This window comes from Gopherus evgoodei, chromosome 9 (assembly GCF_007399415.2).
Source record: "Gopherus evgoodei ecotype Sinaloan lineage chromosome 9, rGopEvg1_v1.p, whole genome shotgun sequence".
Taxonomy (NCBI): Eukaryota; Metazoa; Chordata; order Testudines; family Testudinidae; genus Gopherus; species Gopherus evgoodei.
In genome coordinates, this window is record NC_044330.1 from 990,105 (window position 1) to 1,004,870 (window position 14,766).

The 14,766-nt window shown below is 50.3% G+C and overlaps 1 protein-coding gene across 1 annotated transcript; it reads left to right on the forward strand.

Annotated features, from left to right (window-relative positions):
* The first annotated feature begins 1,960 nt into the window (after nt 1-1,960).
* On the forward strand, nt 1,961-11,406 carry APOD (apolipoprotein D). Its single transcript, XM_030575299.1, has 5 exons — nt 1,961-2,117; nt 3,711-3,864; nt 4,505-4,626; nt 9,095-9,180; nt 10,879-11,406. The coding sequence occupies exons 2-5, from the start codon at nt 3,742-3,744 to the stop codon at nt 11,112-11,114; spliced, it is 567 nt and encodes a 188-aa protein (XP_030431159.1). The 5' UTR covers nt 1,961-2,117; nt 3,711-3,741; the 3' UTR covers nt 11,115-11,406.
* Nucleotides 11,407-14,766: the final 3,360 nt, after the last annotated feature.

The window sequence follows — 14,766 nt, forward strand, 5'->3', positions numbered from 1 at the left end:
TCAATAGCACCGTACAGTGAGGCAGCCTGGCTCCCAGCTGCCCCAGAGAGGGACGAGCCCCTACGGATGTCAAAGTGGGTGAAGCCACTGGAGCCTGCGCCCACCCCCCCCAGAGGTCAAAGTACAGGACAGGAAGTATAAAAGCCCAGCCCCAGGGCTCAGAAGCTGCCTGGCCGCCAGAGAGGCTGGACGCTGGCGCCCTAGCTCCCGCTGGGGAGACTCCTGCCGCCTGTGACTGCCCCGAGGACTGGCCATACCTGTGGAGACCTGACGCCAACCAGACGCCGGAGAAGCTAGTAGGCCTACCAGTACGAAGGGGCCCAGAGGAGCTGCCCAGCTTACCACTCGTGGAGTACCCCGAGGAGCCCATGGTGTTCAATGCCATGGAGGACACCGACCAGACTCCGGAGAAGCCAGTAAGCCTACCGGTGCGAAGGGACCCAGAGGAGCTGCCCAGCTTACCACTCGCGGAGTACCCCGAGGAGCCCATGGTGTTCAATGCCATGGAGGACGTCGACCAGACGCTGGAGAAGCCAGTAAGCCTACCGGTGTGAAGGGACCCAGAGGAGCTGCCCAGCTTACCACTCGCGGAGTGCCCCGAGGAACCCATGGTGTTCAATGCCGTGGAGGACGCCAACCAGACGCCGGAGAAGCCAGTAAGCCTACCGGTGTGAAGGGGCCCAAAGGAGCTGCCCAGCTTACCACTCGCGGAGTACCCCGAGGAGCCCATGGTGTTCAATGCCATGGAGGACGCCGACCAGACGCTGGAGAAGCCAGTAAGCCTACCGGTGCGAAGGGACCCAGAGGAGCTGCCCAGCTTACCACTCGCGGAGTACCCCGAGGAGCCCATGGTGTTCAATGCCATGGAGGACGTCGACCAGATGCTGGAGAAGCCAGTAAGCCTACCGGTGTGAAGGGACACAGAGGAGCTGCCCAGCTTACCACTCGCGGAGTGCCCCGAGGAGCCCATGGTGTTCAATGCCGTGGAGGATGCCAACCAGACGCCGGAGAAGCCAGTAAGCCTACCGGTGCGAAGGGGCCCAAAGGAGCTGCCCAGCTTACCACTCGCAGAGTACCCCGAGGAGCCCATGGTGTTCAATGCCATGGAGGACGCCAACCAGACACTGGAGAAGCCAGTAAGCCTACCGGTGTGAAGGGGCCCAGAGGAGCTGCCCAGCTTACCACTCGTGGAGTACCCCGAGGAGCCCATGGTGTTCAATGCCATGGAGGACGCCGACCAGACGCTGGAGCAGCCAGTAAGCCTACCGGTGCGAAAGGACCCAGAGGAGCTGCCCAGCTTACCACTCGTGGAGTACCCCGAGGAGCCCATGGTGCTTGATGCTGTGGAGGACGCCGACCAGACGCAGGTACTGCTAGAGGGGGAGGTCGGAAGTAGCCCGGGGGCAGCTGACTCTAGTCTAGCTGCAGCACACCCAGAGCTGATGTCAGTGTGTTGCGGCCAGGATCCCCATTGACACAGCAGCAGGTCGCCTGCCGCTGTCAAGGCCCCGGGCTGGGATGCAGTGGAGTGGGCAGGCCTGCGTCCCCCCTGCCACTCCATGCAGAGGTGGCCGTCTCCCCCTCGTCCCAACGCTCAGGACCAGGAGCCTGAACTTGGTATTGAACTCTGTGCTCAGCCCTTGCCCGAGGGCCTGAGCCCTGAACTGCTTGTGTCCTGCCCCATCAGGCTAATGCCTGACTCACCGGCCTTGTGTAGTGAGGCAGCCTGGCTCCCAGCCGCCCCAGAGAGGGGCGACCCCAACAGCACACGCCTACACGCTGACAGCCCCTTGCCATGCAGTCGAGCTGAGCTGCAAAGTATCGAGCTGCAGCTGCAAGTGCTCTGCACAGAAACACATAGTCCCTTGTTTCCCTTCAGGGAGCCGCTGAAAGACAGAAAGTCTCTGCAGTTTTGCATCTGGTGCAGATTTAAGCCATCTGAGCTGCATTCCAAAAACCAAGCGCGTCAGGGATCAGGGTGTGGCCTGTGCTAGCATTAAATAACGATGATCTCAGCACACTTATAAAATAAGAGGGCAACTCGCTAGATAGCTGTTCCTGATAGCCCGGGCCTCTATCAACACAGCTGAGCACTTTGCTTCTCCTTCTCAGCAAAGGTACGTTGCCAAATTCATTGATTGAAGGTGCATGTCAGTATAAAATGGAAGCTGCTTTCTTGTGCCCTGGGGTTCTCGCATTCCTTGTAGATAGGGGAGCTGACACTGTATTTCAAATATAAGGGACTGTTTTCTTAGCACCCGTGCCCCACCCCCTCCCAATATTTTTATTGTTAATCCTTAGCAGGACTCACCTGCATTTGCCAGGGATATTTCTTGCTGCTTTTTGCAGCACTCAGCAACTCCCAGTCTTGTCCAGAAGACATCATCAATGCTGGAACTAGGGGTGCTGGGGGTGCTGCTGCCCCTGGCTTGAAGTGGTTTCCATCCTTGCCAGGGTTTACAGTTTGGGTCAATGACTGTCAGCACCCCCACTATACACATTGTTCCAGCTCTCCTGGAAGAGATGAAAAAAGACGGGAAGTCCCTTGTAATATACTGTCTGTGAGCAGGCTGCAGTGGGGTTTCTTCTCTAACTGCCAGTCGGTATTTTATGCGAAATGTTAGTGAACATCCCCTTGGACTGGGGCATTAGCCCAGTGTTTCTCGCATACACCACCAGGGCCTTTTTTTGTCGCCACAGCTTCCGGGCTGTGATTGTGGTGGCAAAGTACCAACCCCTTCCCTGGTGCTCCTGGATACGCTGCCTTGGTGTTGGTTGCTGAGGCCACCATCAGGGGTTGAGCCCTGCCCCCCTCTGGAGACACTTGGGGCACAACGGTGGAGGAGCAAGCAGCTATGGGTTCCCCACCTTCCCAGGGGCCGTGGGACTCAAGCTTTGGGGTTCAGCCCTGGGGTGGCGGGGCAGCAGGCTCTGGATCTGGCCGCAGGGCTTCAGGCTCCAGCCCTGGGATCCGGCTGCATGGCGGCAGCCATCAGGCTCTGGGTGCATGGCTTTGGGCTCTGTCCTGTGGCCACAGGGCTTTGGGCCCAGCCCCAGCTGCCTCCCACATCCAGGGCTTAATTTGTCCCCAAACTTGTCAGGGCTGAGAAAGTCTGCTGTGAAAAGTGATACCTGTATGTTCGTTAATATCACTTTTCACAACAGACCTTCTAGCTAGTAATAAATACGTTACAGTTATTTGGACATGTACAAATGCATATTTATTTGTTTTTCCTAAAGCTAATTAAGTATTTTAGGAAAAAGAGTGAGAGTGGCCACCCGCAAGAGTTGGTGGCCGCACTCTGTGGCCACCAAGTTATTTGTCCTAAGAACCCCAGCACTAGCCTGAAAGCCCAGGCTGGGAGCTGCTGAATGCCCTCAGCGCCCCTGTATCTCACTGCTGCTCAGGGCTGTGCCGTGCCTACACACTGATTCCAGGTGGCTGTTGCTCTCCTCGCCATGTGCAAAGACAGGCATGGCAGTTTGCTTCACCAGGAGGCAGTGGGTAGGGGCTCGGCTATGCCACAGGTAGGCGGTGGTCTATTGGCCATTTGAAGACAGCCTTCACAGGGAGTGTGGTGGTTTCCATCCTTCCATTCCTTTTCTTCTGACTGTGGTTCTAACCTCACCCTATCGCTAATGCGCTGTCACCTTGTGCACAGATTTGCTCCTCCAGGGGACCAGACGTTCTATGTTTTATTTCTTTTTAGGTCTAGTTCCCATTTGCATCCACACGTGACTATGCCAGGGACTTTGGCACTGCTTTCAGTTCTGTTCAGTCTCCTCCACATCACTGAGGGGCAAACATTCAACTGGGGGCGCTGTCCAGATCCACCAGTCCAGGAGAACTTTGATGTTACCAAGGTGTGGAGAAATCTAAAATCATGCTGGCTCAAAGCAAGTAAGGCAAAGAGGGTGTGTAAAGATCAGCCAGCCTCCCTGGGTGGCTGAGCAGCGGAGGAGATTTTGTGGGGCTGCCACTCGCTGCTCCATGTGTTATGCCTCCCCACTGTGCCCACCCCCCAGAAGATGAGTCTAATAGTGATATCTTGCATTCTGTTACAGTGCTTTTCATCCATAGATCTCAAAGCACTTTGCAAAGAAGGTAAGTACCATATCCCCATTTTACAAATGGGGAAACTGAGGCACAGAGGTGCATTGACTTGCCCATGGTCCCACAGCGGGCTAGTGGTAGAGAACCCATGTGTCCTGACTCCGTCTAGCGATCTGTCCATTAGGCCACACTGGTACAGCCTCTCCTACCTACTGAGCCTGGCTTTCTAGCTTAAATTGTAGGGACACATGCATTTAATTCTAAAGGTTGCCAGTTCTGTCCCTTCTGTGGACTAGTGCATTTCTTCGCACACAAACGTAGAAAAGTTTCTTTGAACTGAGCAGAATAAGTAGAATGTTAATGAATGAACTAGACTGCTGATCACATCCATTGAATCCCTGTGAATCTGAGGACACTAACGAGGCTTGTTCTGGGTTTTCTTTTTTTCAGTATGTTGGGAAATGGTATGAAATTGAAAGGCTGCCTGCGAGCTTTGAGAAGGGAATCTGCATCCAGGCCAATTACTCACTGAAGGAAAATGGGAAGATTAAAGTGATAAATCAAGAGCTCCGGTAGGTACATTTTTCCAGGCTTGTGTCATTGCTGCGGCAGGATCCCAGTGAGCCTTGAGTTTTCTTGCAGCTGAGCAGTGAGAATCTCTTTAATTACACTAACTGCTGCTATTGTCTTTCTCCGTATCTGCCACCACAGCCTCATCTCATGTCCAGAGGGCACCCTGCAAGGCAGAGGGGACACTCACCTCAGGGTTTCAGTAACTCAGCTGGCAGGACAAGTTAGAGATCTGTTGTCAGAGTTAATGCATGGCCCAGCGTGCTTTATCCTTCTCCTTGCGCTTTAGCTTGGGTCTCTGGTTTCTGTGCTGTATGCTTTGAGCACTATCATGTCTTGTCGCACTGCAAGCCTGACTAACTAATAAGAAATACATCAATGCATGCAGTGACTTGTAAAATATAATATGCTGAGTATCACTCACTTCCTGTCCTGCAGTCCTCGTCGACTTAAACCTGATGTGACCTTTCTAGTCACAGGGTGACGTTCATCCCTGTGCAGAGGCAGGGCAAGGCCCTTGTACCACTTGGTGCTTAACAGGCGCCTGGGCCTTCTGCTGGCCCCTTGCTCACAGGTGAATGTCACCGAAATATCAGTTAAGGGGCCACAAGCGCAATTCAAGTATATTGGTCATTTTTAGTGAAGCAAGTATTTGTAAGTCTGTTTTTGCAGTATTCACTTAGCTCTGGAAGTAATTGCTGTGTAATGTGTACCAGAAATAGCTACCCACGTAAATCAATGAGCATTGTAAATAGATTGATTGTTTGCTGTATTTTACTTGTGATTTGCAAGCCCACAGAGCTCTTCTGAATTTTTGCAGAGACTGGTCTGGGTGTTTTTTCTATAGTACTGTCAGATAGTCTCAGCTTTCACAGGACGCTGTTGTGAGTGAATGAATGAAAGGTTCTTTGCATCCCCTGGCATGACATGGTGGCTTTGTTCCATTGCCTGATCACAAAATTGCAGTCCATTCTTTGTGCTTGGCAGATGAGCAGTTCCCATTTTCCTCTGTATCTGCTTCGCACTGTCTCCTCTCCTCCTTTGCCAAAGAAGGGCCTGCAAACAGCAAGGTAATTCATTGAGTCCATATTAAACTGCAAGAGACGGGGATGCTGTGATGTGACTGACGGTTGGATATTAGGAAAAAGTTTTTCACTCAGAGAGTGGTGAAGCACTGGAATGGGTTACCTAGGGAGGTGGTGGAATCTCCTTCCTTAGAGGTTTTTAAGGTCAGGCTTGACAAAGCCCTGGCTGGGATGATTTAGCTGGGAATTGGTCCTGCTCTGAGCAGGGGGTTGGACTAGATACCTCCTGAGGTCCCTTCCAACCCTGAGATTCTATGATTGATTCTATGATGGTCTGTGTAATGAGTTCACTCTGTTCAGGATCCGGAGAGCTCCAAAATAACTCGAGCTGTTCAAGGTAAAGAGCACCAGCCCTCCTGAATGCAATGGCAGATGGAGGAGGCTGCCATGAGAAGGAACCAGGAAAGTTTTTTGCCATCTGCACAGACCCATACGTTCTCAGCATTCTCACACACGTCAGCCCCTTCCAATCCTCTGCTCCTGCTGGGGCAAGGCAGCAACCATAACAGATACTTGTCATTTTCTACCATTTTGTATGTTCAAAGCACTGTACTGACACTAACAAACTAATCCTCATGATGGCCCCAGGAAGCAGGTGGGCAAGTATTATAACTTTCTCCTTTTTACAGATAGGGGAAACTGAGGCAAAGAGGTACCATGACTTGCCCGAGGCCACAGTGGGTCAGTGACAGAACAGGGAATAGAGCTCAGGATCTCTTGTCTCTTAATCCCATGCTCATTTCTTCAGACGACGTGACCTCTCCCTTCCCAGCCCCCAGAAGTGGGCAGTTCTTGTTTTAGGGGCTTTTGCTGTTGAGTGAGGATGTTGGGATGATAGTTCAGAGTCTGTAATTAAACAAATCTTACTTTATCAAACTGGGACATGTAATTAGCAAGGGGAATAATATGCTTTAATCTAAGTAGGACACGGGCAATTAGACAGGCGTGAACATGTTATACTATTTCTGGAAGCTGGGCAAGTTCTGTGGGTATTTGGAGGAGGAATGTCAGGATCTCCTACCCTTAAACAGCAGAAGCCTGATCCCTACTGCCTAGCATTGTGTGTGTGGCGGTTACATCAGCCTAGCTCTGTCAGTGTCTACTCACTACAATGTTGCTTCGCCCCTGTAAGCCGTCCACTGTACCAACCTAATAATTCCACCGCAAGAGGCGTAGCGCTTCAGTCGATGTAGTTGGGTCAACGCAGCGTCAGTGCTTCCATCAGTCTGTTCCGGCTGCCAGCCCCTGCCGCCCGGGGCTGACAGTTAAATCAGTGCAAGCACTCCTGGTGAGGAAGTGTGCCGCCAACTTGCCCTGATTCTCCTTTCCCTTATGCTGATCTTATGCCCTGCCTCTCCATTCAGTGGTGTTACTCCATATTCACAGCAGTGTGAGTGAGAGGAGAGCTGGCACCCTTGTGCTGTGCCTCTTTCACCCATGCAACATGAGTGTGAAGTGGTGTCAAATCTGAATGCTCCAGACACGTAGCTTTTTACACCCTTTTTGCACAGGTATACGCCTCTACTCAAAGCACAGGGAAGTAGAGCATTAGGGGGAGGGATAGCTCTGTGGTTTGACTATTGGCCTGCTTAAACCCCAGGTTGTGAGTTCAATCCTTGAGAGGGCCGTTAGGGATCTGGGCTAAAATCTGTCTGGGGATTGGTCCTGCTTTGAGCAGGGGGTTGGGCTAGATGAGGTCCCTTCCAATCTGGTATTCTATGAATCAGGTCCCTGGAGGCTATTTTATTATGAGTTAGCTTTGTAAGGAAACCAGGACAGGGAAAGCTGAAGGATCGTGGAAAGAACAATGACAATTTCTGAATTTTAAGCAGAACTGGGCCTGTTCAGGCATTGGGATCTCAATTCCAGAGGGAAAGGAGAAGTGACTAGGAAATGATGTCTCTCAAACATTCACTGCACAATGTGAGAACATGTGGGCTGTGCACTAGGACGAGGTGCCAAACAGCTAACACATTTCCTTCCCCAGAGGACATCTCCTGCCTATTATTATTATTATTATTATTTGCATTGTGATGGATCAAGGTCCGTTGTGCAAGCCACTGTACAAACACAGAAAAAAGGGCAGTCTCTTCCCTGGGTTTTTTCTCTCTTCGTCTCCTACATGACAATTTGGGTATTTTTTATTTCTTTTCTTTATATTAATATATTGTATGCACACCATACCAGGGGTGTATATTTGCAAAACACATCCTGACATTTTGCTGACACAAACTGTTCATCCAGCAATGTACAAAGCAGGAAAATACACCCAAGAGGCAGTTGGTTGTACTGGGCTAAGTGCCCCCCTGCTCTGACCCAGTATGGCAGTCCCGATGTTCCTATATTGCCATCTAGATTGCTCTGCATGGCATAGCAGCTAGAGTGGGCTGTTACTGGAAGTTGAAACATGTCATCTCAAAGTTGATTCTGTGCCTATTGGGAAGCTGCTGTTCACTGAAACGCGCATTATGTGGGGTTTTACTTTGGATTATTTTAGCCAACTATATGTAGATTACCACCTCAGGAGAAAGAACAGAGGTACTTGTGGCACCTTAAAGACTGACAAATTTATTTCAGCTTAAGCTTTCGTGAGCTACAACTCACTTCTTCGGATGCATAGAATGGAGCACATAGACAGGAGATGTTTATACATACAGAGAACATGAAAAGGTGGAAGTACGCATACCAACAGGAAGAGACTGTCCGGTTTGGCCAAACTGGACAGTCTCTACACAAAAGAATAAGTGGACACAAATCTGACATCAGGAATCACAACATTCAAAAACCAGTGGGAGAACACTTCAACCTCTCTAACCACTCAGTGACAGACTTGAAGGTGGCAATTTTGCAACAAAAAAACTTCAAAAAGAGACTCCAAAGAGAGACTGCTGAACTCGAATTAATATGCAAATTAGATACAATTAACTCAGGTTTAAACAGAGACTGGGAATGGTTGGGTCATTACACTAATTGAATCTATTTCCCTATGTTAAGTTCTCCTCATACCTTCTATGGGTCATCTTAATTATCACTTCAAAAGTTTTTTTCCCCTGCTGACGATAGCTCATCTCAATTGATTAGACTCTTCCTGTTGGTATGCGTACTTCCACCTTTTCGTGTTCTCTGTATGTATAAATATCTCCTGTCTGCGTGTTCCATTCTATGCATCCGAAGAAGTGAGCTGTAGCTCAGGAAAGCTCATGCTGAAATAAATTTGTTAGTCTCTAAGGTGCCACAAGTACTCCTGTTCTTTTTGCAGATACAGACTAACACTGCTGCTACTCTGAAACCTGTCACCTCAGGAGAGTGAATTACTGGAAATAACTGTTTAAATATGATTGCAAACCTGTGTCATTAATTTCCAAACCTCTTGTTCTCCCCTGAGCTCTGATGGCACAATTAATCAAATCGAGGGGGAGGCTGTCCAGGCTGACGATGTGCTGGCCAAGCTGAGAGTCAGCTTTTACTGGGGTAAGTGTGTTTGTTTAAAGGCTCATCATGGAAGAAGTTTAAAGACATCCCTGCACTGGGCCAAATCTTGCTCCTAGGGTCTTGCTATTGACTTCAGTAGCACCATGAATTCTGCCCAGAACTGGGTCCTGATTCTGCTTGCGCACTGGTATAGATCAGTGGAGTCCCCTAGGTGTAAAACTAATTTAAGTGAGAGGAGAGCCAGGCCCCATGGAAGGCCCCCAGATGAAAAACGGTTCAGGATAAATGTTTCTGTGGTCACTAGGAAGTTGGACAATTGTTTTATTTTAATGTAATTACGTGGCTTTTTTCTTGTCTTTCACTTGTTATCATGCCATCAAGGCCCCTACCATTGCTGTTACATGCCCGTTTCTCCGTGTGCACAATACTGTTTCAGAAAATATTCCCTTTGTCCACCCTTACTCTCCTTCCTGCTGCCTTGTTAGCAGTTTGATGGCTGCTCTGATGTCTCCTGTGTGCATGGAGAGGGGAGGGAGACTATTCTTATTCACAAAAAGTAATCCGGGAAAGGCCTAGTTCTGTGCTGCCGTGCACAACGTCACTTGCCCACTGTGGGAATGAGACATGCTACTATTCTCCTTGGTACAAGGCAGTGAAGAAGCAGGCCTGGAGCCTGTAACCTGTATTCTCACAAGTACGTCCCGCTGGACCAAGTTCCACTCCATCAGACTCATGTCAATCTGACCTAACTCAAACTCCATTTAAGTCAACAATCTAAATGTAGACGAGTCTAATGGAGAGCAGAATTAGGCATGTCAGCCAGATCCTCAATTAATAAATGGTGTTACTATAACCTACGGAGAGGGGGCTCTGGCTGGCATGGTCATTGTTCCCGGCAGCTGGGCCTGGGCGAAAGGTGGCCTGCCACTGCCTCCTCAGCCAGGCTTCCTCAGGCAGCTGCTGTGCTGCATGGTGCAGTGACCCAGAATGGCTGGTGGTGAGAAGTGTCTGGTCCCACCTTGTCTGCTCCCCGTCTGGGCCCGACTGCCAGGGACAAAGGCAGAGAGTGCTAGGGGACAGGCACAGTGGGAGGACAGAGCCCCTCTCCCTCCCTCCCTACAGGCCAACCTGGAGGGACACTTGACCCTGCCTTTCCCCTCCACACCCCACGTTGCCTCTGGAAACAGCAGCTGTAATTACAGCAATAAGAGTCTTTGAATGAACATCATGAAATAAGAACAGGAAAAGGGAATTATACTACATGGCTTTATACCAGCTGCGGGTCTGACCCAGTGACTCTAAGGGTGCAGGGTCAGGCACCAGGTGTGAGCTGTGGTGAGGTCGTGTCTGGGCCTACCAATGTTACCAGTACCCCTGATGTCTGTTCTCAGGCACAGACACAGACATCTCCCGTGTGCACCAAACTCCCTTTCATCCCAGCGTGTGTGGGGTTTGTTTTTTAACTGTGGATTAGCTGTATTACACATCCAGCATAACTGCTATTGAGTCTTTAGTTCAGAATTCTGTTGGCTTTCTTGAATCTACCAGATGTAACATAAAAGCCCTTCATAATAACGTCCTGCCCTTTCATAGGTCACATAGCAAGTCAGTAGCAAAACTGGGAAAGAACCCAGGAGTCCTGATTTCTCGTCCCGGCTCAAACTGCTTAATATACACAAAGGACAATCAAATGTTGGTTAATCATATTTTCTAATGGTGCCCCTGCTGTTTTTCTAGCCATGCCCTCTAGCCCTTACTGGGTACTCTCCACTGACTATGGAAACTACTCCCTGGTGTATTCCTGCACTACTTTTATCTGGCTCTTCCACATTGAATATGCCTGGATTCTGTCAAGAACTCCACAGCTGCAGTCAGAAACTCTGGAACGTCTGAAGAGCCTTCTCCGCTCCTACAAGATTGACACTGGGAAAATTAGGCCAACTGATCAAATGAATTGTCCTCCTGAGATGTAGATCCCATTGTTTTGGAGAAGAAGTCCAGGCTAGTTATGAACTCTGTTGCTTTATTAGTGTTGATTAAAACCTCTTAATTTAGAATAACAATGTATTTTGCTAATGCTAGCTTGTAAACACTGACTGTAATGTCTATGTGTGATAGCAGCTAAGTAGTATTGGTACTCTGTCTGTGTAATCTTTCTCATGAACTTTGAGAAGCCTGAGTAAATTATACCAAAACTCTGTTCTTTCAGAGTAAAATAGGCTTTGGGTGAAAGTGAACAACTGGATAAAGAGGAGAGATCTTTGAGTGCCGATTCTGAAGTTCTGCGGCCAATACAAGTTCTCAGGAATGGATGCAGGAGGATGTAGGCCAGGGGTGGGCAAACCTTTTGACCCAAGGGCCACATCTGGGTATGGAAATTGTATGGCGGGCCATGAATTCTCACAAAATTGGGGTTGGGGTATGGAAGGGGGTGAGGGCTCTGGCTGAGGGTGTGGGCTCCAGGTTGGGGGCAGAAATGAGGAGATCAGGGTGCAGGAGAGGGCTCCGGGCTGGGGCGGGAGGGTAGAGTGTGGGATGGTGGGGTGAGGGCTCTGGGATGGGGCTGGGGATGAGGGTGCTCTGGATTGAGTTCGGAGGGGGATCAGGGCTGGGGCAGAGGGTTGGGGTAAGTGGGGGGGTGGCTCAGGGGTGCAGGCTCCGGGTATGGCTTACCTTAAGTTGCTCCTGGAAGCAGCAGCATGTCGCTCCTATGTGGAGGCGCAGCCAGGCAGCTCTGCTGCGCGCTGCCCCATCCGCAGGCACCGCCCCTGCAGCTCCCATTGGCAGTGGTTTCCAGACAATGGGAGCTGCAAGGGCGGTGCATGGGGCAGGAGCAGCACGCGGAGTGGAGCCCCCTGGCTGCCCCTACACATAGGAGCCGGAGGAGGGACACACCGCTGCTTCCAGGAGCCACGTGGAGCCGCCCCCCCAACCCTGCTTCCGAGCTGGAGCACCGGAGTGGGGCAAGCCCCAGACCCCGCTCGCCAACAGGAGCGTGAGGGCCTGATTAAAATGGCTGGTGGGCTGGATACAGCCCGTGGGCCGTAATTTGTCCACCCCGATGTAGGCTGTAGCGTACAAATATCCTTTGGGGAAAACTGTTCTCACGGCATCTGGCAGGCTTGTTGCTTTGTATTTGTCTTGATGTCTGGTATGTCTGTTATCAACACACTGCTCAATCAGCTACATCTTCACTATCATCTCCAGCAATATCCCATCGACACAAGAGGGATTCTGTACGGAGGCCAGAATTTGGGAGCCAAGATTCTCTACTGAGAGAACTTTTTGTCTGTTGTTTACATTGGCAGCTCTACGGTGAAAAATGTTTATCAATAATATATTTTTACTTGTAACAGCTTTGCTGGGGTGGGCATAAGCTGCTGCGAAGGCCATAGAACTCTTTAATGATTTCACTGGGCTTTGGATCAGGCCTTGTATGTAGCAATCTGAGATTTGGATATACATCCCAGAGTGTCTGCACCAATAGCCCAAACCCCCTATCTGAGAATGTGCCCCAAGGCCGCCCAGAGGATTCAGGGAGCCTGGGGTCCTCGGCGGCGAGGGGCCCCCGCTTTGGCAGTAATTCGGTAGCAGGGGGGTCCTTCCGCCCCGGGACCGACTGCCGAAGTGCTCCGAAGACCCGTGGCTGGGGGCCCCCACCGCTGAATTACCGCTGAAGACCCGGGGTGGAAGAAGCTCTAGGGGCCCTGGCCCCGTGACAGTTTTCCGGGGTCCCCATAGCGAGTGAAGGACTCTGCTCCAGGGGCCCTGAAGAACTCTCGTGGGGGCCCCTGCGGGGCCCGGGGCAAATTGCCCCACTTGCCCCCCCCCGGGCGGCCCGGATGTGCCCTCTCCTATCTGTAACTACGTTGAAAGCAGTTTCGTAAGGGGAGAAGGGAGCAGTGTCTATCCTGTGTCCTAACCTAAATTGCTCTTGGTTTCTGAGAGCTGCAAGCAAGCAGGGAGAGAGGGAACATCTTCCCTCTGCTAGAAGCTGAGCAAGTGACAGGCAAATGGAGCCCTAATCCTGCCTGGTAAGTATATTGTACTTCAAGGATTTCACCTAAACACCCTGTCAATGGAAGACTCGTTCACATCCTGCTTTTGTATTCATTGGGATGTAGCCGGGAAATCACCTTTTCCCTGATAGATGTTCAGGAGTCATAGTTACAGCCCTGTATACATAGTGACACTACAGCTCATTACAAATGAAACCAAAGTACCTGTGTTACAGCTGCACAGACTTTTCTTTTCCTTCAGACATGGGGAACTGGGGGTGCATAGTCCCTCCCCAGAATGCAGACTCTGCCTCTCCCCATAATGGCACAGCGCTGACCAGTATCCGCCCATTCTGGCCCTTCCTATGTGGTTCCGCCATCATTAGCTCTACGTCTTTGTCTCCTTTGGATGCAAAAGGTGTTTTCCAGGGGAGCTGAAATATTTACCAAGGTGGAGATTCCTTTCTGTTTGGCCGTAAAAAGATACAAAGCCAAGTCCACAGTGAAAGACACTAGAAGGCCTTTTGCTAGAAGCAGGTGTCTCCTATCTGATGATGTAGGGGGGGTGGTATTTGGAAAAGGCTTGGACTCCTCCAGCCTGATTGGCTCAAGCTCATTCTCCAAGTGTTGCTTCCCCAGCATCTGCGTGGGTCAATAATAATTGCAATGATATACATGCAATGATATACAGTGTTTCCTCGACAGATGCCCTTTACACAAGTGGGATAAGCCTAATTCTCCCCTTTGATGATATTTTATACAGAGGAGGTCAATGAGGCTAAATGACTTGACCAAGGTCGCACTGTGACTCTGGGGTGATTCCAGGCATAGACCCCACATTTCTTTGCTGACAGTCTTGTGTTCACTCTGCTAGACAAGGGCTACCCCTTGTATTCCATCCTGTGCTGGGAGCAGGGGGAATCAGGGTCACATTCTGGATTCCAGATTAAAATTAGGGTGATCAATACCCATCCCGTTTGCCCCCCAAATGGCCATAACCTTTGCTAGTTGTCCCAGGGTGCTACCTTCAGGCAGGAGATGACTTTCTGCAAACTGTATGTGATACAAACTGCTGCTGGACGGGGAACCGCTACAGTGAGAGGAAGCAGGGATGCTGTTTACAGCAGACAGAGTGTGTCACAGGTATTGTGTGCACACTTACAGCTCAGCGTGGGTACATTTACAAAACTACCACTATGACAAGAGCGAAAAAACACCAATATCCCAGCCAATTATCTGAATTCTGGGGAAGCTGAAGTGTCAATGAAAATTCAATACAGGTCAAATTAGTCTCCAGAAATCTTGTCTATTAAATAGTAGCACCAGCTAGTGCACTGGAAAAAGCATTGTGAGAGCCTTCATCCTTGTTAAAGATGTACAGCAGCAGCTGATGTTTGCCATCTATTCACTACTGTACACAGGAGCTAATGCAGAGCTGCTTATGGGATATTTACAGGACATATTGGGTCTTGGGTCAAGAAACAAATGAGCGTGCTCAAGCTCGCGAGGCACTCTGTATCATCCGCTCACGGTCAGTGGGAACCCAGGGCATTCAGCACTCTGCAGCGCTAGGTCTATAGCAAACTCTGAGGGTGGACTGCAGCGAGGCAGTGGGTGTGGATTCCAT